Genomic DNA, 20,460 nt, shown 5'->3' on the forward strand with positions numbered 1-20,460 from the left:
TGAAGAACCATGTAATTGCAACATTTTATGACATACGCAGATATCAAAAGGAACACTTTTTTTTTGTTGAGACAGAGATCTCCAGAGCCCAGCTGTCTGCACATAACGCACCACACAGTCCCTCTTATGTCTTACAAACAAAGCTGGTTCTGTCCAGTCTGAGCTGCGCTTCACGTTCTTCTTCACAGAGCGGAGGGAACGGTGTCGTCTCTGGCAAGCCGCAGGCGGTGATCCCTGGTGGCGATAGCGGCTTGGTTACAGTCTTCTTCTGCACCTTAGAGTCCTTCGCTTCATCTGCAGCTTGGGGACAATATTGCAGAGAACATTTGCTGAGCTTGAGTTCAACTCGAGACCTGTGATTCTTCTGGGTTAGGGTTAGGCTCTCGCTGCAGACCGCCACTGATTCACGGGGAATAATTCTGTTGAGCAGAACAAAGTCCCTCTGACTGGCCAAAGGAAGAATTCTCTCTTTGAGCCTGCACTTGTCGAAGATCTCCAGAGTTATATCTAAAGCATGAAGGAGGGACAGCAGATAAAAACATGTTAGAAAAGTAAGAAGAGATGAAACATTTCTGTTTTCAGCGTGCTGTTAAATTCACTTTAACATTTGAAACTTGGAACGAAAAGGCGGTTTTATGTGCAGAAATAACAATGGCCCACCCAGCGTCTCCACAACAGTGCTGGGTATCACCTCCTTCAGCACCTTACAATTCGTTTGGAGAGCTGGATTACTGTTCATCTCCAACAGCCAAACCTGTTATAGACACGAAGACACAAGTAGTCCACAAACACGCGCTTTAACATTGACACTGACCGCCATCCGGATACTCAGCGACGCGTCGCCCACCTTGAAGTCCTCATCGACCATAAAGTCGCAGCCGATCAATTCAAAGAAGCCCAGTCGGCGGTCAAACTTGGATTTGACTGCCAAGAAACACTGGGTCATTATCTGCTGCATGCGCTTCTGATACGATGGAAGGAAAAAAACACACAATGTAACAGTTTCTTTAACGCCCAGTTTGGATGTCTGCAGCTCTTAACAGGAATAATCTTAATCATTATGCATACATAACATTAGACCTGCATTCAACCTGTTATAAGCATTTTGGAGCAACAGGCTGCTGCTGCGAGGGAGCAATTTTATCGTAACAGTTGTGTTTGCATTTCTTTAAAGAATAAAGGATGTCATTTTACATTTTTTCTGAATCTCTACAATCCAAATGTACAGTCGTTAATTATTTTAAGGCAAGAACATGCAAATGTGAATATTGAAATTGAAAAATAACACTGCTAACTTATAATCTTTACTGTTGACTACTACTAATCGTTACTTTACTATTGATATTATTGATATTATTCATTATTTAATAAGTTTGAATACAATGTAACATAGCGCCCTAACTCAATGACAAGCTACAGAAAATTCAACCAATCAGTCATAAAATATGTAATGCCAAAAGCCAATATGTTAAAATGGTATGGTCAGATTTTTACGGTGATAACATGATGTGTGCTCAGACAGGAGTGAAGTCATCCAAGCCGAGCCCCAATCTCAATTAGCTGCGAGCGTCAAGAACCATCGTTATAACGGTAATTGGTCCCCGAGAGCTGCGACGCGCCGCGGTACTCACTGCGAAGGCGCCCATCACCCAGTCCCTGGGCAGACCCTTGGCAACCTGAAACTTGTCATTGACGTAGGTGTTGAAGCTCTCCATGGACCACACAGTGTCCTCCTTCAGCTGGCTGTACATGGGGTTCTTCTTCTGCATGTACTGGAGATGGACAGCAGGGGGACCAGAGACACGTGAAGCAGTCAGCAGGAGCACAGAGAAAGTCGATGCAACGGTGTTTGATCCCTTCAACCGCTCTGTAAATGACGGAGGACAAGCATGCAATCTCGTGTCTCCTTAATATTATTGTGGGTTTTGTGTTGTTGTTTTTTGAGTCAGATGGAAGTTTACACGGCATGTGTGAAAAGATGATTGAATGCTTTTAAACTCCATAAATGAAAAGGGATTTCCGTCTAGTTCCCTCTTCATTTTACTCAATTCGGCCACACCAGTTATTGACATGCGTGACCACGCTTGCTTACAATGATGTCTGCGCGGAGTAAAACTAGTTGAAATACATTTTAGCCCAGCGCTCACTTACATTAAAAGCACATTTTAAAGGTTAGCATGAACGGAATGTTTTTGGCAAAGCTCGATCAGTATCAAGCTTTACCTGATTTGTCAGGTGGGAAGACAGCTTGTTAGAGCTGGGGTCGTAGAGGTCACAGGTCAGTCGCACGTATCCATGCCGAAAGAAGACCACGTAAGGTGCAGTGCAGGCGATCAGAAGGTAAGAGCGCACGTCAAACTTTTTCCCTCTCAGGAGCAGCGGCCTCTGGATGTAACTGAGGGAAAAATGTCGGTTCACCGCCAATCTCAACCTGCTCAACGTTTCCATTGGGAAATGCGGGTTGTCCTTCGTCAACAAGATGTTGCCTAGTTGGAGACGCGATATTAATTGTGAGAAACCCATAGTTACGCATGTTCACCCACTGTTGGACGATGCGAGCCTGAGGTTGGCGGTGGTGCATCTTCTTGTGTTCCTCTGTGTGTTGCAGCTTTAGTCTGAAGGCGGCGACGTCCTCCGGGTTCATGATCAGAAAGATGCCTCTGCCTTGGTTCAGACCCGTCGGCTTACAGATCCACATGTGACTCTCAGCGTTGCTCACACCTGCTAACAGCCATAAAGATACACCAGGTAAATCAACAACAAACGATATTGCCGGTGTGGTAAAGTCCTTCTCTGTTTGGAGACGGTGTGGAGGACATTTCTCAGCTAAGATCTTCTTCTGTGCTCTGTGGTTCAATATTATTTCTCTGGGTGCGTCTTTCTTTTTTTATCTTTCTTTATTTCATGTGAGACAAAGAGAGGGTTTTTTCTACTTTTTGGCTTTTTATTTGAATGTTACCATCCCAAAAGAAAAAAGTAACAATCTCACATTTGTACTTACAATGCAGCCTTCTCACGTTGCAGCCTTTGACTTGTAACTAATTATCAATATTTTTTCACCATTGACGGCGATGATGCTTTTCTGATCTGTTTGCACTGGTCTTTTTTTTCCCACTGATTTATCCGTCACCCAGAGATCTGAACCAGATGTCTGTGTCCTTCTCCAGTTGACATAGTGATAACCATGTTTGTCATAACCTGCAGACCAGTTATCATAATCTCGTGTCGTTATCACTATACACGACACAGAAACCACGGGTTCGTCTACGGTCCAAAACAGTTTTTTCAAAAAGTTTTCAGTTTTAAAATTGAATGTATCTTATTTTCCTCAGCCCTGTCCAGTGCTGCAGCTGATCCACATCGGATGCCAGTTAAGCGTCTCCCCTTGTGTTTGTGTCTCAGCCCTTTCCTCTGCTGACTCGTCTCTATGGCAACAACATGTTCCCCTGGGGATTTAATGAGGGCCTTATGGGAGGGTGCATTATTTTCCAACGTCCTCAGCCTCGATTAAACAATCACCAAGGCAACTGTTTTCTTAACACCGCCAAGAACAAACTATTCTTCTTTGCATTACTGGATGAATGACAAGTCAATTTGGACTGACGTCATATCAACAACTGAAGCCTTCTAAATAAACACAAATCCAGTTAAACCAGAGAGTGTTGTTATCAGGATAACAGGGTTGTATTGAAGTTGTGTTTGGGCATTTTACCTTCCTGCTGGGCAAAGAAAACCTCCCTCTCTTCCTTCACATCCATGCGGAAGGTAGTGGGAATAAACTCCTCCATTTTCAGCTTTCTGTGAGGTACAAAAACGCAAGGAGGTTGCACCCATTTGCTGTTCATCTTCAGCTGCTTGGCTATTTTTATTATTTCTTAATTGTAGGAATTCCGCTTTATTTCTTTATTTAAACATATAGCTACGATAGAAATAAATATATTAACTGCCAGTGGGGCTTTTTAAAATGAAACCTACAGCATTTCCGCTATAACTGAGAAACTTAAGTATAAGTAACAATACTGGCTACCGTTATGGTATTACAATGAACAGTAAGTGTGTTCAGAGTGTAAATAAAATTATGTTCAAATGTTGTTCATTGAAGTTTCACTTCTTCTTTCTGCTCTCATTGTTTCTTTGAGGCCTAAACATGCTGCGTGTATTTCTTTCCTTATATATTTGAAGAGCATTATCATATGTTTTTAATCCTGTATGGTTTACATCTGTGTTGTGTCCTGTATGGTAGCGTCCATCTTAACCTTTATCCGAGTTTTTTCACAGTGTAAGCGCACATGTTCATCTCCGCTGGCCTTTAACTTAAACTGTGACTTAAGTCTTGCTTCTCTGTTTTTTTTTTTTAATGGATTGTTACTATGAGACTATTAGACTGTATGATTGCATTGTTTGATCTCATTCTGTAAAATGGATGCTTTGAGATACTTATTTTTCTTCACCAGCAGATTTGTGCTGGTTAAAAGAATTAGGTTGTGAAACTGTATTTGTTTACTGTCAATAATTGTAGTTTATATAACTGACAAACATAGTTGTCGATACCAAGCTTGTGTGATTCCGATTGAAGGCCTGATTGGGGCCGGTGGTCACAAGCTGATATGTCTTTTAATCAGTATTTGCAGAGCCGGGTCTCTATTGAACCTCCATGATGGTACCAGATTGTTGCCAGGTGATTGTGACATAACTGAACATTTTGCAAACAAAATAGCTGTTATATCGCTCTTTTGAGACATACAACCTGGGTCCTTGACCGTGGTTCACTTTGCTGCTGACTCGCTCATATTCCCGCAGACTGTTGAGGAGGCCGATCTTTGTGGTGAGCACCCTGTTGCTGGGAAGCTGGTACACCAGCTGTTCACCTAGAAACAATGCATTGAGATGTTCACTTTCCTTTGAGTAGCAGGAATCATCTTTTCTACTAATAGAAAGGTAGCATTGTGCTACTTTACTGTTGACAGTAAAATACAGCATTCATTCTAGCACTGGACCTTCTTTGAAGTTAAGGTAGTTTGCTGGCGATTTGGTCTCACACCACTTGAGTTTTAAATCCTCCCTGTCCTTGTTGTCAATCCTCTTCCATCCTCTGCCCTCAAAGTAACTGCTCACGCTGAAGGAAAAGTCCAAAGAGAAACGGATCACACAACAATCCAGAAGTCCGCGCTAGTTTAACCACTAGGGGGCCAGCAACAAAAATATACAGCTGGTGTTTGACATTTTTGTATTATTATTAAACCAAATATATAATTTTCAATTTTCTTCAACTTGTAATTCTTGAATTAAACTTCAATTTCCACAGCATTTTAAAAATATCTACAATCCAACAGGTTATTAAATATTTTTATTTGATTTATTTATTTTATATTTCTCTACTTACATTTCAGCACCATTGGTTCCTCCAAAGAAGTAGAAAGGCCCTGGACCCCGGCACTCCTCTGCCTGCCGGTGCCGCTCCCTGCGCGGGAAGGAGCCCCTGGCGAAGGACCTCAGAATGCATCGGTCCATCTGGCCGCTACCTGAAGGGTTCGCCCACGCAAACACACACAGAAATGATGCACGCATACAGTCACTCCCACTCACACAAACTTGTGAGCTCATCGCTCTGTACATGTAAATCGTGTTGGGGAATTTTATTCTGCAACGCAGCAGTAAAGGATCAAAATATGAAAATGACATCACACTTGACGTCCCACCTTCCCTCTCACGCACCTGAGCCTTTCTGGTTTTCTTGTTGGGAAAAGCCCTTTCTTGCTTTCTTGTTCTGTGTCTCCTCTCTCCAGACCTGCTCCAGTCCACTTTGGGATGAGGCTTTTTGCATGCCTCTTTGGCAAGGTGACGAAGGCCATCTTCCTTTTTTCTCCTCCTGCCTCAAGCTTCCCGCAAGCCTGTTGTCCCCGTGGGGAACCTCCACTTCCTTCTTCTTTGCCTTCTTGCCTTCTATCTTCTGCAGTCTGGTCTCCTGTGCCTGGACTTTACTGCAGCGCTCCACCAAGCACTTGGATGACATCTCCTTGCGCTGATGCCGATTGCTGATAATGCCTGCAAATGTTTCCTGCACTGTGGGCGACCTCTTCAGCATGCAGTCACACTGGATTCAGAAATAGAGACGCCGAATGAGGTGTTCGTTATTGTGTATGAAAGCACAGAGGAATTAGTGGAGTAAAAGATGGAAAGATGAAGCGAACCAGTTGACCTTTTATCTGAAGTACCGTATTTATGGTTCAGACTGAAGAGTCTCAACAACTACATATTCCGATCTCCTCCTCAGTAATTATTTTGCGGACCCCTCAACTTTCCTTCTCATCGGGATGAGTATATTATTTTTTGCCATATTTCATCAGAAATACACTTAATTAGTTATTTGTTCTGAATGCTGTGCAGCCTGCCATGTACATTGGCATAGATGTGTGAGGGTCATGGCCTTCTAATAACTACTGCAAATTAATGTGGTGACCCTCTGACCTCTTGTTCAAGACCACCTGTTAAAATTGGTGGTCTGACCTTCAGTTCCGCACGTGGATATTTGTAGTTGCCAGAACGGGGTGGTTTATAGGACATTCACACCTTCATGGTCCATTGTAATATAAATGTAATAACTTATAAGATTTCCTCTAGTTAAATGGTCTGTACTTGTATAGCGCTTTTCTAGTCTTCCGACCTCTCAAAGCGCTTTAACACTGCATGACATCATTCACCCATTCACACACTGATGACAGGAGAACCACACACAGTGACACCTGCACATCAGTAACTAACATTCACACATTGTAGTCGCACCCACAGGAGCAACGTTGGGTTAAGTGTCTTGCCCAAGGACACATCGACATGCGGGTTAGCCGGGCCTGGGATCGAACCGACAACCCTCTGATTGGAGGACGACCGTGCTCCCCACTCACCCATAGTAGTTCCACGATAAGAACAAACCTGAAATATTAATTAAGATTTTGTTTAATCTGAGAGGAGTTTTCGGGCTGTTCTCTAATCCTCTTCATAACGAATGTAATGCTTTTTGTCCACTTCCTGTAACTGAGTCTAGCTTGAAATAGTTTGGAGGTCACATTGATATCACTACTTCAACCTATTTTTTTTATACATTAAAAAAGAACAGAGGCATGAAGCGATTTTCAATCCCAAAATAAATGTGTTGTTTTGTTTTAGAAGACAAGAGCTGAACTTTGACTTGATTGCAGCTATATTTAGAAGCAAAGGGGTTTACCTGCAGTCACAAGGACAGCCGGACTCCCTGACAACCCACTCGGCCTGGTCCTCTTCTGCTATGTGCGCGCTCAACCTCGCAGTCCGACGCCACGGCCGAGACCAACGGCAAAAACCCGGAGACGGAGGGACAGACTTGACAGAGGAGAAATCCCGTGTGTGTCAGCAGTTTAACCCACTGTTACTCTGCTAGCAGGAAAACCCACAAGACCAACGTCAACAACCGCCAGTTACTCTGGTGATGGGACCCTTGGCAACAGTTGCCGCCTGCAGTTTCAAACAACAGCAGCTCAAGACAAACTAACTACCAAAGATTATGTATCCCACACCTGCCCCTCCTCACCTCTAAGTTTAGCTTCATTCAATATTCATTTCCTGTTAGCCTCTGTTGTATGAACCCGGTGGTAACATGAGAGCAGAGAGCCAACCTGAATGGATTTCACCGTTTGGCACAAACCAAAGATAAAATAATCATTTTTAATTTTACACACTGAACAGCAAAGCCTCAATGTTTTTTAAATATGAAAAGCTGAACAGTCAAACAATGATTTCTGTATCTGAAATGTGTGTAAGAGATGAACTAATACAATACAAGCATATTAATGAACCTTCACTTAAACCTAAAGCCCTCAGATATGATCTTATATATTATATCTATTATGAAGTTCAGTTTATTTCAACTTATCCAGCTGCATCATTTTCAGAATCACTATTTCTACGGCATGAAATTATCATATTGTGTCTATTATGGCAAATCCAGTGGCAGGTATGCAGTTGAGCAACATAGTATTAGTCTGCTCGCATTGGCAAGTCTACTTATCACTTTTTCTGTCTCAGTGATTTGAGTGGGGAGGAAACACCCAGGCAAACTACGGTTTGCAATTAAGTCTAATCTCCTTTCTTCCTCCCAACAGTCTGATAATTGACATGGGTGCATCCATGCAACCATATAATAACACATACAGCAGGATAACCAGGAGAGACGCAAACACCCAACACCTGTCACTCAGCCGCGTGTTTATATTTTATACTATGTTTAGGCTGTATGTAAAATACTTTATAACAATAATAATAATTTACTGTTATAACTTGAAATGAAATGGGGAACAGCCTCAAAAAAGGCAAATGTTTATGTGATAATGTCCAAGGTTTGTGGGTATAGGAAGGTACTGATAGTGACCGCTGAACAACCGAACAACACAACAGCCAGTCAGATGTTCCACAACCAAAACAGCAAAGCCAACTTTCCTTCCACGGTTTGAGTCACCATAATGCAAACTGCAGGTGACATCACACCCCTTACACGTTTAACAAATGACTACATTTTACAACAAGGAAGCAGCAGTCACCAGACCGACATCAGCTGAGTCATGCACACACACACACACACACACACACACAACAGTGCAAAATGGCAGCAACCTGAGAGAGAGAGCTGCTTGGCAGCGATGCGAGTGCAGCCACAGCACCCCAGTTATTGAAAGCGGGCCTCCCATATTCCTGTTTAACAGAGCTTTGTGTGGAGCCGGTGTCAGCCACACCTTGATAAAGAGCCGCCATCTGATAGACACACTGTGCAAAGGGCTGCGTAGGTGGACAAAGAGAACAGGCTTGTTTTACAGCCCTGTCGACCTCGTGGTTCACCATCTGCCAAGAGTCTTTGTGCGTGTGTGTATTAGGATAAGTGTACGAGCCTGTGTATTTTGTGCGGCTATCTATACGTCCCCTTTTTTGTACTACATATTTCACGATTAAAATGTTAATGAATACCTTTCCTATTTAGATTTGATGGAAGTGTGTGTGCTAAAGACGGCGGGTCAAAGTGTGTGTTTTCGAATAACGTGTCCTTTCAGGGAATCAAAACTCTATGCCGAGTTATATGAAAATAAAACATCAAAAATAGAATAGAAATCTCTTCAGATGAAAGGTGTCTGTGTGTGTGCGTCTCAAGGCGGTTACCATAAAAAGCGTGTGTGTCTTTGGAGACCCGCCCAATCCCATGCCATCCCAACCGCCTCCTGTACCAGGAAGTGCTCAGCAATTACAGGGATGCAGCCCGCAGCAGTGGTGTCCCCACACAACCCATTATTTGCCAGGACTCTCCTTGTCAAGGTGTAATAGTGGAGGGAATGGAGTTAAGTTTCGATGTAAAGAAAGGCTCGTCTCAATAGGGTCTCTCTGTCTCCTGCTATTCATCCTTTCCTTACAGAATTACAGCGGGGGGGAGGCTGTGTTAGTGGGGTGGAGCGGCGTTTGGTTCCCAGGCTCTGTATTTACTAGTTCCCACTTTTATTTATATAGCACCTTTCAAATATAGCACCTTTCACGACAAAGTTACAAAGTGCTTAACAATACGCACACGAGTGACGCAAAATACAATCAAGGCATTTGTAAATGCAAGTTGGACACAAAGACGTTTCAGCTGCTGTTCGGGGTTCAATGTTCACTGGACGTTTTAAAGGCATTTGCGTCGATTACACACTTTTGAAAAAAGTAGCTTGACATTTGTAAAAGACGTGGTACACGATGTAAAGTCCTCTGACATATCACACAATCATTCTAAGGCGAGGGAGGTGGAGAAGGGCTGTCTCAGTCCCACCCAGCTCAGCCTCCGTGGTTACTCCGAATGAAGGTGACGCGTGTGGCAACCTCCTGGATTAACGTCATCCAGCATGTTGGTTACACCCTCCAGAGGTATGAAGAGACGCGCGAGGACTACCGCCTGATTTTGAGGTGGAAAATGAGTCACTCTCAGCAGACTTTGGAAAGAACACCACAGAAGGAGGAAAGGTGGTGGAGTCAGAGACGCTCGCGGTTAACGTTGTTTGATGGTTTGATGTTTGTTGTTTGCACTCTGAGGCTGTTTTTTGGCCTCTGCTCCAAAAATGGCAAAGCGGCGATAAACGGGCAGACTAAAACCTCGTTCGGCCCCTTTTGAATCGTCTGATCCTATTGGATCCGACTAGCATGACGAGGAAAAGAGGGACAGAGCTTTGCCACTCGGAAGCCGAAACGGGTAGAGCGTAAATGATGCTCGATGGTGACGTCTGGCTAACGTCATTGGGTCATGTACATTGGCGGATACACGGATTACCGCGCAGAAACACCGGATTAAATTCATATTTTCATTGACTTTTTATATTGCGGTGCTTGGCGGTTTCTTGCTCTTCATTTTGTTGGTTTATTTGAGAGAAATAACACTTATACCAGCGTATTCAGCAATTAATCTTTACGTTTTCCGTGTTATTTTTCATGGCTTTTTGCACAATATTTGGACTCACATAAGATATTTTCTAACTCTTTTAATACTTGTTGGAGTTGTGTTTGGGGCATTTTTAAACAGACTATTTTTCTGTGGGTGTGCGGCGTTGCTATATTTCTTGTCTTCTTGTTGGACGTTGGTTTTGCTCGAATGGAAACCCAAATGGGAGATTCTCGAGTGCAACAGGTACAGGAAGTAAAGACTCGATGCAACGAGTGCCGGAGGCAGCCAACACTTTGAAATCAGTCAGGTCAGACAGGTGAAATCCATCAAGGTACAACGACAGAGCTGCGGAGGGAAGCAATATCACTCACACAAATGGTATTAAAAGTACTGGCGTGTGCGAGTGCTTGCAGGGTAATTAGGCCTCATATGACGGGATTCGAGTAAAATACGGTTTCAGTAATAGAAACCATTATGAAAATCATCAGTCGAGGTGTAACTGAATACCTCAGGTGGGTCCATTCAGCTGCTGTGGGATATTTATTAGCAGTCACGGAACAATGGCAGCCAAACTCTGCAGAAAAACCGGTTCCCTAATGAGATCAGGTGAATTCAGAAATATATTGGCAGCGGTGTTGATACTTCATGGGAGAAGCTTCGGCGTCACGGCCTTCCAGTCTTCATGTGTAACACAAAGTGTGCCAAGAAAAGGCAAAAAGTCAAAACTACATTCGACGAGACCGGCCTCATCAAGTGGTTCTTTATCAATTATGCCACAGCTTGCAGGTGATGCTAAAGTACAGCAGCCATTAGCTTAATGGTAACAGCATCATTAGCTTAATGGTAACAGCATCGGGCCGCCATCTTGACTAGCTAGCTAGCTGGTTTAGTAAAAAAGTGAAGTTGTCTTTGATTGGCTCGCTTACTTTACGCAGGTGTGTGTTGGGTACATTCTTTACATCTCATTTTCTTTATCTGCCATCGGATTTATTTCCCTTTGCATTTTCAATGTAAAACACATGATACAACATCAGACCACTTTTTGCATTGCAAGACGTTGATTTAATAACGATCTGTCGGAACTTATCTGAAAATTCTCTTCTTTACGACTGCAGGTTTGTGCAGAGGTTTCTAAAGCGTGTGCTGTGTCCTTACGGCTCTAATGTGATACATTAGAACTGTATATTTTTAGTGTGGCGGGAGATCCCTGCATAACTGTGGGGCAGCTCCTCACATCTGTTTTGTGCGTCAGCACACTTGCAGGTATGCCGCAGCCGTTCAGCCCTCCGTTGTGCTCCTGTTCCACCTGAGCGGCGAGCCGGCTCAGTGAATCCGGCCTCCTCCTCCACGGCCATCTGTAGAGCAGCAAAGTGGTCTGGCTGCACCGAGCATGCACAGACCAGTGCAGGAATCCTTTACGGGCTCTCTGCCAGTCAGGAATGTGATTCAGTAGTGTGACGTCGCCAAAGGTGGGCCGGGGGGCCGGGGGGTCGGGGGGGGTACCGCTTTACGGTTATTGTACTTTTGTGTTTTTATTTATACTTAATACGGACACATTCTATCTTTGCAGCAAGGTAACACCAAATGAAACCTTGTGCATATCCATATATATATATATAAATCATAATTATTCAGGTTACTTCATTGTATTTTGTTTTATTTTGTAATCGTTATTCAATAATTCACTTCTATTTTGGCACAGAAGGAAACATTTGTTATTTAATTTTCCAGCATAAAGATATTGCATTTATTCAAAATGGCCGCGTACCTGTTGAATGTGACCCAATAACACACACATTTCACTGATAACGGACAAATACTAAACTAAATACTAAACTAAAAATAGGTGTCTGCCCAGCATTTACACAGCCAAAGACTAATGTAAAATGTTGTATTCCTTTTCACTTGAAAGTTAGTTAAAAGAAAAGCCCTTACTACACATTACTCCAGGCTCCTAACATGTGTGTTTGCAAAGGTCTACCGTCATCATGGTTTCTCCTACAGACCTGTTGTTTCTTAGAAAGCTGTAAATGCTGGAGATTAATGATTAAAACGTCTTTTCTCTTCCGCTCTGGATTCTTCTCTGTTTGTATAAGATGTTACAGGAAACCATTTTAATCGCTCATGATTCACAGAAATCATGATTGAGTATGTGTGGAAGGATATGACACGGTTTGTTAGAACAACAGTTCCAGATATTTAACTTTCAATATTTCTCAGGCACAATTTTCTCCACATCTTTTTTCTCCCAAAACGGGATAGAATATTTAATAGGATTAAAAAAACTCTTTGTGTCAAAATCCATGGATGTAAGTCCAGCCAGCATGGAAGATCAGCCTGTTATGTGTAACGGCTAAATGGTTTTTGTGTTTGCGTTGCGACTGATAAAATCAGAGGCGCGTTTGACCAGTCAACTGAAACTCTGAGCCAACGGGCCTAATTAAACGCCACAGCCGCGCCGCTGGCTGCGTGTGTGTGTGTGTGTGTGTGTGTGTGTCCGCCGCAGAGACAGTTGAGATAACAGACATCGGGAAAAAATGAAATACAAAATAAAACCATTGTAATCGTAACCATTGTGACACTGCACACACTAAGAGTGTGGTTTTCAGTAGACAAAAGCAGCCTACTGTAAGCGGCCCGTGGACCTGTGGCAGTGAAAACACGCCTTGTGCTCCTCGGCTTATCGAGCCGGTCTACTGTGTGCGGCCATAGGCTGCGACACAATGAGGGCTTAGCTGATGGGGGGGGGGGGACCTCATGGGTAAATTGAGGCATTTAAAAAGAAGCTCTGTTCAGCAGTAACCTGATCCACACCTGACTGGGGCTCGGCATTCCGGTCTGGCTGATGGAAGAGTTCACAATGAGCAGAGAAGCTGGGACAAAGAGCCAGCAAACGGGATGATCTGAATAAAAAGTTGAAAAGAAACACTCGTTCTGAAAATATGTTTGCAAAGAGAGAACGGACAAGAGGGGCGTTTCACCTTTCATCCCATTTTATTGAATCTTTTCTTGGACATTACATGGAATAATACCTCAGTAAAAAGGTCAAACATTTTATACATGAGGTATCGCAGATAATGAGGTCTGAAAAGCCGTTTGCATTGTTCTACTGTACGTGGACAAAAGCCAAGTCCTCGCAAGGAATTCAGTTATTACGATAAGAGGAAGAAAGTAGATCTTTCAACAAATAAAGGCTTCTTTTTTTTGGAATACGTTTCCTTCTTTTACACGGCACTCACATTAACATTCCTGGTAGAAATGAAGTCGTCAAAAGAACCTTAACCCTCGATTGCTGCTCTTTTGACTCAGAAATCAATCAATCTTCCAGTGCAAGGATCCTAGTTCCATAGTCATCATCATGCGGCCCCATCTGCCACGGCCATAAATATGATGATGTGCTTCCCTGCACTGCCCTTTGTCAATACCCTGCATGTCACATGCACAAGAGCGAGAGAGGAGGAAGTAAGAGAGCAGAAGGTAATGCCATTTAATGGACGGCATTACCAGACAGTATTAGACACCATTAATTACATCTAACCATGTCTGGTAAGACGCCAATCAACAGGCTGGAAGGATGACCTCTGAGCTTTCACCTGTGCAGAGAGGAAGAGGAGAGGAACAGTGCAGCAGAAACAGGTTGAAACGAGCAGTTCCTCTTGTCTTGCAATCACAGATTCTACACATTTACAGTTACATTGGCCCAGCATGCAGAGGGAGAACAAAGCCACGAGTGAGCAGACCGAGGCGTGAAGCAGAGTAAGCCCGGTGAATTGTGTTTGGTCCCAGTCGCTCTACGTTGTTGCATCAATACACCGACCACGTGACGCCCACACAAAGGAAGGGGACAACTGGGAGAAAACAAAAAAGCTATTTCATGTTTCTGTGGTAGGAATAATGGAGCCGGGTGGGTAAATAAAGGTGCGTCTCATTATCCGCGGAGTAATTCTCCCTCCTTAAACAAACACTGGGTCTCTGCTTGCTTCATGTCTATTATTTGCCTGTTTCTCAAGTCTGTTCAAAGGCTTCACCCATTAAATCACCTTCTAGTTCAGACTTTAATTAAATGTTCTAAAGTCTTCAGTTACATTTAAGGCCCAGCACACTTTACTCCATTTTTGTTTTCGAGGCTCCATTTTATGATCACTTTAAGCACCGAGGCATCGTCCTGTGGCGGATTAAAGTTAAGAACATGTATCCCTGTTTTTCACCTGTTTCACCAGCACGCTCAGGTGAGCTCAGGTGTCAGTTTGAGGACGTGCCACGCAGGTAAGCCCCGTCGGACCAATCGTTGCCACACAACGCAAACGCCGGGGGAGGGAACAAGCAAACGAGGCCCCGCAGGACCGGTGGAACCATCCACCAACTGCTAGTCTTTAACTTGGGTGGGGTGGGGTTGCAATAAAGGTTTGGAAAAAAACAACATCTAGACAGTGAGTTAGGAAGTAAAACTAAACAAAAACTATAATTAAAGCATTAAAGAATTCCACTTTGTCATTTCTCCTTTGGCGATCTAAAACGGTTTTCAACATAACAGGCTCAGACATAAATGTTTGTGTGTTTTTACATGAGCAAATGTGCTATCGCTCAACGCCGTGGCCTGTTATCTGTCACCGATTGACACACAGCCTCCGGCATTTGTGAAAGACAAAAGAAAGTTCATCTTCCTAGTTTTGACTTCCAGTGAAGTAAGGTTTTTCGGTCATTCTGTGGTAGAACATGGAGCCCGCCCTGCTCATCTCGCTTACCCTTCAGTGACGGCATCCAAAGCGCCTCACAGATCTCAACAATCATTTTTAACACGTGATGAGCAACTTCTGCCGGAGATCAAAGAGCCACCCAGGAAACATCGTTACCAGACAGTGTTAGAACAACAGACGTACAATCCAGCACTGTCGGGTAAGATGGATCCTGGGAGCCATTTCTGCTGCTGCTCAAGTATCTGGGCCCATCCAGGAGCCCATCCAGGAGCCCATCCAGGGGCCCATCCAGGAGCCCATCCAGGGGCCCCCGGACGGGAGCGCGCTGCTGCCTGCGTTGCTAAAGCGGTTTGTCTGCTTTGTCGTCCTCAGATGACTATCATCATCATTACCAGGCAGTATTAGAGAGAGAGATAATATCCAATGCTGCCTCGTAAGATGGAGATAATCACCCAAACACAAAACATCTCATGACTCGACTGATTGTGGAACATAATGTGATATCAGTGAGAGTTATTGAAGGTAAATGAAAGAAAGAAATCGAATGAAACACAATTTGGTCACACAGAGTTTTGTCTAAAAGAAAACAAAAAGGGGAACTCTATCTTACCCGGGGACCAACACCAGTAGCACTGTAAATAAGTTGGGGGGTCCAAATTTGGAGTCCACCTTCCTCTAGTAGAAGGCTCAGCCCTTGTTCTGGTTTGCAGCTTCAACTCGCTGTCACAGGAGACTGGGCCACAGTAGTTGTTAATGATTGCCCAAACCTGTTCCAACTAGTCCAAATCTATGGCACGGAAAGGTTGGGAGGCTTTTCATACAATACATGGCAGTTAGTCATTTCAAACACCTTACGCCGCATACGTTCACCTCGGAATCACATCAGCCTGTCTGGAGCTGCTTCCTTTTCACATCATGTCCCAGAAGATTGTGTTTTGATGTTGCGACACACTGTTCTGTCTAAAAAAAAAAAAAAAAAGCACTGCCGAATCTATTTCAACAGATGTTTTAAGGAACGAAATAAAGCTATTTTTCTCTTTTTTGTCTGTTTTTCCGTTGGTGGACTCCCCCCAGGTCGTTGTCTTCGTGTTTGCGGAATGATGAAAGGCTGATGGAATGCTGCTCAGCTCGACCGGAGCAGCCGCGCTGTGTGCAGAAGGTCACTGAAACAGCCCCCGTTTACTGAATAACGTGGATCATTCGCACTCACGCCGCGTGAAATCCTCACACCACGTTCTGAAAATACTAAAGTACGTTATCCTCTAAATGAAACATTACACTTATATCTTATCTTAGCTATGAACGTATTATAGTTATTTATTGTGCACTGCCTGGGAGCAACAGCGTTTCACTATACTCACTTTTCTGTGTAAGTGACAAAATAAATCTCTTGCACCTTGTCACATTAGATATACAATATACTCGATCAAATGACATGCAGGGAAACAATGGAGAGTTTCCCCTTTCTCTCAACAAAGACTCGGTTGTTCAAAGCAATGAGAATCAGCCCTCTCGTTTCGACTGTTTTACGCAGCGACTAAATGTCTCTCAGAACCAAAAGCACAAATAAAAAGATGAGACTTGATTGTGTCAATTGGCCAAAAAAAAGAAAAAAGAGGTTTTCTGGCATTCGGCAAGCAAGGCAAAACTAGAGCAGACGAGAGAGGGGTGGGGGAGGAGGGAGAGAGAAAGAAAGGTGAGTACAAGGGAGGGAAAAGTCCAGGGGAAGAAGGTGGAGGAGGAAAATGGAGAATGCACCTGTAACCTTACCGTCATGAAAGGTACCCCAAGGAAAGAATGTAACAAAACCGGAGTAAAGTGAGTACGTTTTAGAGGGAAGGGGCAGAAAAAGAGAGATCTTTCCACCCCGCTGCCTGAGAACGCTCCGTCTTCCTCCCGGTCTGTCAGGCCCCATGAAATGAGAAAGCCAAGCAGACCTGCTCTTCCAGACTCTAGTTAGTTAATCATCAGCATTATAAACCAGTGCTGCAGGCCCTTTGAGGAAGAAAAGAGGGAGGGAGAGAGAAAGAGTGAGAAAAAAAAGATTAGCCAAGAAGAAACTCGAGCTGCGAAAACAACAGTACCTGATCAACGCGGAGGATGTCCTGCGTTACCTTCCGAAATATCTAACGCACAAACTCTACGCCCTCCATTCGTCGCAAAAATACTTCCTCTTCTGCTCCCTCATGGCCAAAACCCGTAGAACTTTTCCCATTGTTGCACATGATGCTCGGTGCGGTGGGAGTTTTTTAAGCGCTTACGGCTGCCCACGCTTTCTGCCTGTTGGAAGTGAGGCGTGATCAGGTAACTCTGCCCTCCGTGCTGGAATGTGACTCCGCTGCGAAGTCAACAACCCGATAGGTAAACTGGCCTGGCCCTTAATCAATAGTTGCCGTCTTTGTGAGAAAACAATGGCGGGTGAAACCCAAAACCTTATTTAACTCCTGACCTCCCATCTCAGCGCCACCTAATTGGGCCTTTGGTGGCCGCGGTGCTGCGTGTCATCCGTGCGCCCCTGCAGCCTCTGGGTTGTGATTCTAGATGTGTACTTCACGGCTACGTTTGTGCTTTTAGAGACAGTAGCTCCTCCCCCTTGACCAGTGTCCTTCCACCCTTCAGTTTTGAATATTTTAAATGGAGTACTAAAATATTCAACAGTTTTGAATGTCAAAAAAGGGGTTTGGAATTTCCTTTTCTTCTTGGTGCTTTTATACATTTTAATTTAAGCCACCTGTCCGCCCTCCCCCCGTACTGAAAGCTTGTATACTGCGTCTATTCGGAAAGAGTAGAAAGCAAAATCTGATAGAAATTTGAAAATGTAAATTATTCATACTGGTTTGAATAACGTCATAATCATGTCGTCATCTCCCTGCAGGCCCAACATGTAACACTACATCTATTAAAGTTATTTCAATCTTGGCAAAAAGTGGCAAAAATGGGAAAAACTATAGAAAGAAGATCTTTTGAATTATAAAAAGCTTTAACATTATTAGAATGTCACTTCTTATAAAGGGCTCTGGCCCTCAATGCAGCGTCATTCACTTCACGGCGTAACTTTGCCTCTCGGGGGACGAGGCCGACAGCCTCCTTCACTCCAAAGCCTCGGTCAAACGCTAAAAAGCAACATAAAATCCATACAACTTCTCGACCGGCCTCCTCCTCCTTCTCCTCCTCGTAGCAAAGCCTCGCTTTCTGCTGAAAGTCTGCTTCCCGCCCTGCAGCCGCGCACCGGCAGAGCGCCACGCACCCGTGTGACTCGCGGCTATTTGGGTCCATGTAAGAAATGAGCAAATGTTGCTCTTTGCACCAATCACCACCTTCCACATCGCTCTGCGCTCGCTGCTGTACAGTACGTGGTCGACATTTTCCCTCCATTTTCCTAACTTCCTCCTTCACCCGACCGCGACGGTCCTGTCCGGCTTTAAAAGATCTGGAGAGCAGCGGACTTAAATCATGTACACCTTCGATCCACTGCAAACCGCTCTGGTAAAACTCCAATGTCTTATGTTAACCAATCCTCAGAGGCGAGCAAACGGATGAGCAGACATTTTACGTCCGACGCACATCCATTCTGCGTAGCCGACTTCCTCCTTTTCTCATTTACAAAAAGCGCCTGAAACAGACATTATTCTACCAAACCACTACGTTAAAAAGCCCCACGTCAAGGAAAGCTAAAACTAGTTTTTAAAATCAACCAAGGCTTTACAGTTCAGCCGGTTGAAGAGAAACGTTTCCAAATGAACTCTAAACTCGTGTGTATTATAACTTATTAGATAATTAGTTCCTAAAGGCGGTTTCATACCGTGGACGCTGCTTGCAAATAGCATTTTAACGCTCCAAAAGAAGCAGTCAGCTCCGTCTTGGTGTCCTTTGACAAGCCTGGCAGTTTGCCTTTACCTGCCCCAACTGGTCTATCCAGTTTAGGAATGAGCGTTGGCTTCTTTTGTTTCCTCTTCTTTCTCTCTGGTTAAAAAGGAGCTGGAATTCGATACGCTATGATTTTCGCTTCCCATCGAAACGAGCTGAGCCCCGTTGCACCGCCGCCGCGCGCTCGCAGGGCGGCTTCGCGCCACGAGCTAATTCGTTTGCCGCAAAATTTCCTAAACTTAGCCGAGGTACAAATGCCCGTAAAGTTGTAACTCTACCGCCCCCCCCTCCCCCCTCCAGCAACAGGTTAGGACGACAGCTCGAGTCTAAAAGATGGAGAGAGAGAGAAGACAAAGAAGGGATCACGTTTGTGAATTTACCAAGTCCTTCCCAGGTGCGGTCACCGAGCCGGAAACCCGAGACAAGAGGCATCATTGTGCGAGGGCTCTTGACGCCCCGTTGGCTAGTCTTCCTCTCTTCCTGCTCCCGCTGAAGGACGGTCGACCTCTGAAGTGGAAAAAAAAGCCGTCCCTTTCAGGTGTAGACGTCGCCGGTGATTCGGCGGGAGGGGGGGGGGTTGGAAGAGCCGAGGGCCGGAAACAAACCCAGCCAGTTTGAGGCGCGTCGCCGCTCTTCCCGCAGCCCGAGCAGAACTTGTTTTCCAGGAGCTCCCGTCCGCGCTGTTAGGCGGTTAAGCTCCTCAAGAAGACAGAGGCTGAACCTGTGAAGGGCTTGGTTTACATGTAGCCTGAAACCCCCCCCCGCCGCCCGCCCCCCGCCCCCCTCTCGGCCCCACAGGTGTAATTTTCAGGTTGCAGCCAATCTCTTAGCCTCTGGCGCCCACAGGTGTGTCCCCCGCGCTGTCTTCAGCCAATGGTGGATGAGACGAAACCCCCCCCACCCTTCCCACCCCCGCCGGCGACACCACCAATCCTGCCCCACCCTCCGACTCCCACCTCAACCGGCTTGTTCACCTCCGCCCTCCCCACCGCCTCCCCCAACCCTCCAAGGTACCTCGTTGTGTGTTTTTTATGATGTCAGCTCAGGCGTCTGTGGGAACGAACATTACAACGCAGACAACAGCGTAACCCCCGTCCTCCTCCGCTGCCGGACACACCCCGCCCGGTCCAAGGAGAAAAAAAAGAATCACCGAAGCGACACGCGGTGAGGGCCGAGTATTCAGGAACACAAATCTGTGAGGTATTAAACCTTTGCCTACTTGTCATCTGTGTAAGCCGGCCAATAACCTGAAATACCTGCTGCCCTTTGCTCTCATGCCTGCCTTTGTGTCCACACACCTATTTTCTCCTAACAATAACCCGGCTGTGTTACAGCCGGAGCGACAGGTGAACAAAGTGCAGGTGAGTAAACTGCTGGTGTAAAGACACACCAGCAGTTTGGGAAGTGGGAGATGGGGGAGCGGTGACAAGGGGGGCCGGTGGGGCTCTCGCCCACCCCCCCCAGGGGCAA

At 44.9% G+C, this 20,460-nt stretch overlaps 1 protein-coding gene across 7 annotated transcripts; it reads right to left on the reverse strand.

Moving 5' to 3' along the window:
• Positions 1-12: 12 nt before the first annotated feature.
• ttll10 (tubulin tyrosine ligase-like family, member 10) lies at positions 13-19,509 on the reverse strand. Of its 7 annotated transcripts, none has more exons than XM_078084980.1 (12): positions 19,371-19,509; positions 5,716-6,094; positions 5,384-5,522; positions 4,998-5,116; positions 4,745-4,868; positions 3,713-3,798; positions 2,544-2,724; positions 2,224-2,395; positions 1,632-1,772; positions 848-964; positions 661-754; positions 13-507 (listed from the first exon to the last, which is right to left on the reverse strand). In XM_078084980.1, the coding sequence occupies exons 2-12, from the start codon at positions 6,083-6,085 to the stop codon at positions 125-127; spliced, it is 1,926 nt and encodes a 641-aa protein (XP_077941106.1). In that variant the 5' UTR covers positions 6,086-6,094; positions 19,371-19,509; the 3' UTR covers positions 13-124. The 7 variants fall into 7 exon arrangements, with proteins under 7 accessions (XP_077941106.1, XP_040049266.2, XP_040049264.2 ...); XM_040193332.2 differs by lacking the exon at positions 19,371-19,509 and adding an exon at positions 7,223-7,459 and having other exon boundaries at positions 2,544-2,721; positions 4,748-4,868; XM_040193330.2 differs by lacking the exon at positions 19,371-19,509 and adding an exon at positions 7,223-7,459 and having other exon boundaries at positions 4,748-4,868.
• Positions 19,510-20,460: the final 951 nt, after the last annotated feature.

Source organism: Gasterosteus aculeatus, chromosome 2 (genome assembly GCF_964276395.1).
Source record: "Gasterosteus aculeatus chromosome 2, fGasAcu3.hap1.1, whole genome shotgun sequence".
NCBI classification, from domain to species: Eukaryota; Metazoa; Chordata; class Actinopteri; order Perciformes; family Gasterosteidae; genus Gasterosteus; species Gasterosteus aculeatus.

Coding starts and splice junctions, on each gene's coding strand:
- ttll10 (XM_078084980.1), bottom strand. CDS start 6,085: ATGCTGAAGAGGTCGCCCACAGTGCAGGAAACATTTGCAGGCATTATC. Junction 4,869..4,997: donor CTACCTTAACTTCAAAGAAG/GTCCAGTGCTAG, acceptor CATTGTTTCTAG/GTGAACAGCTGGTGTACCAG. Junction 2,725..3,712: donor TTTCTTTGCCCAGCAGGAAG/GTAAAATGCCCA, acceptor TATGGCTGTTAG/CAGGTGTGAGCAACGCTGAG.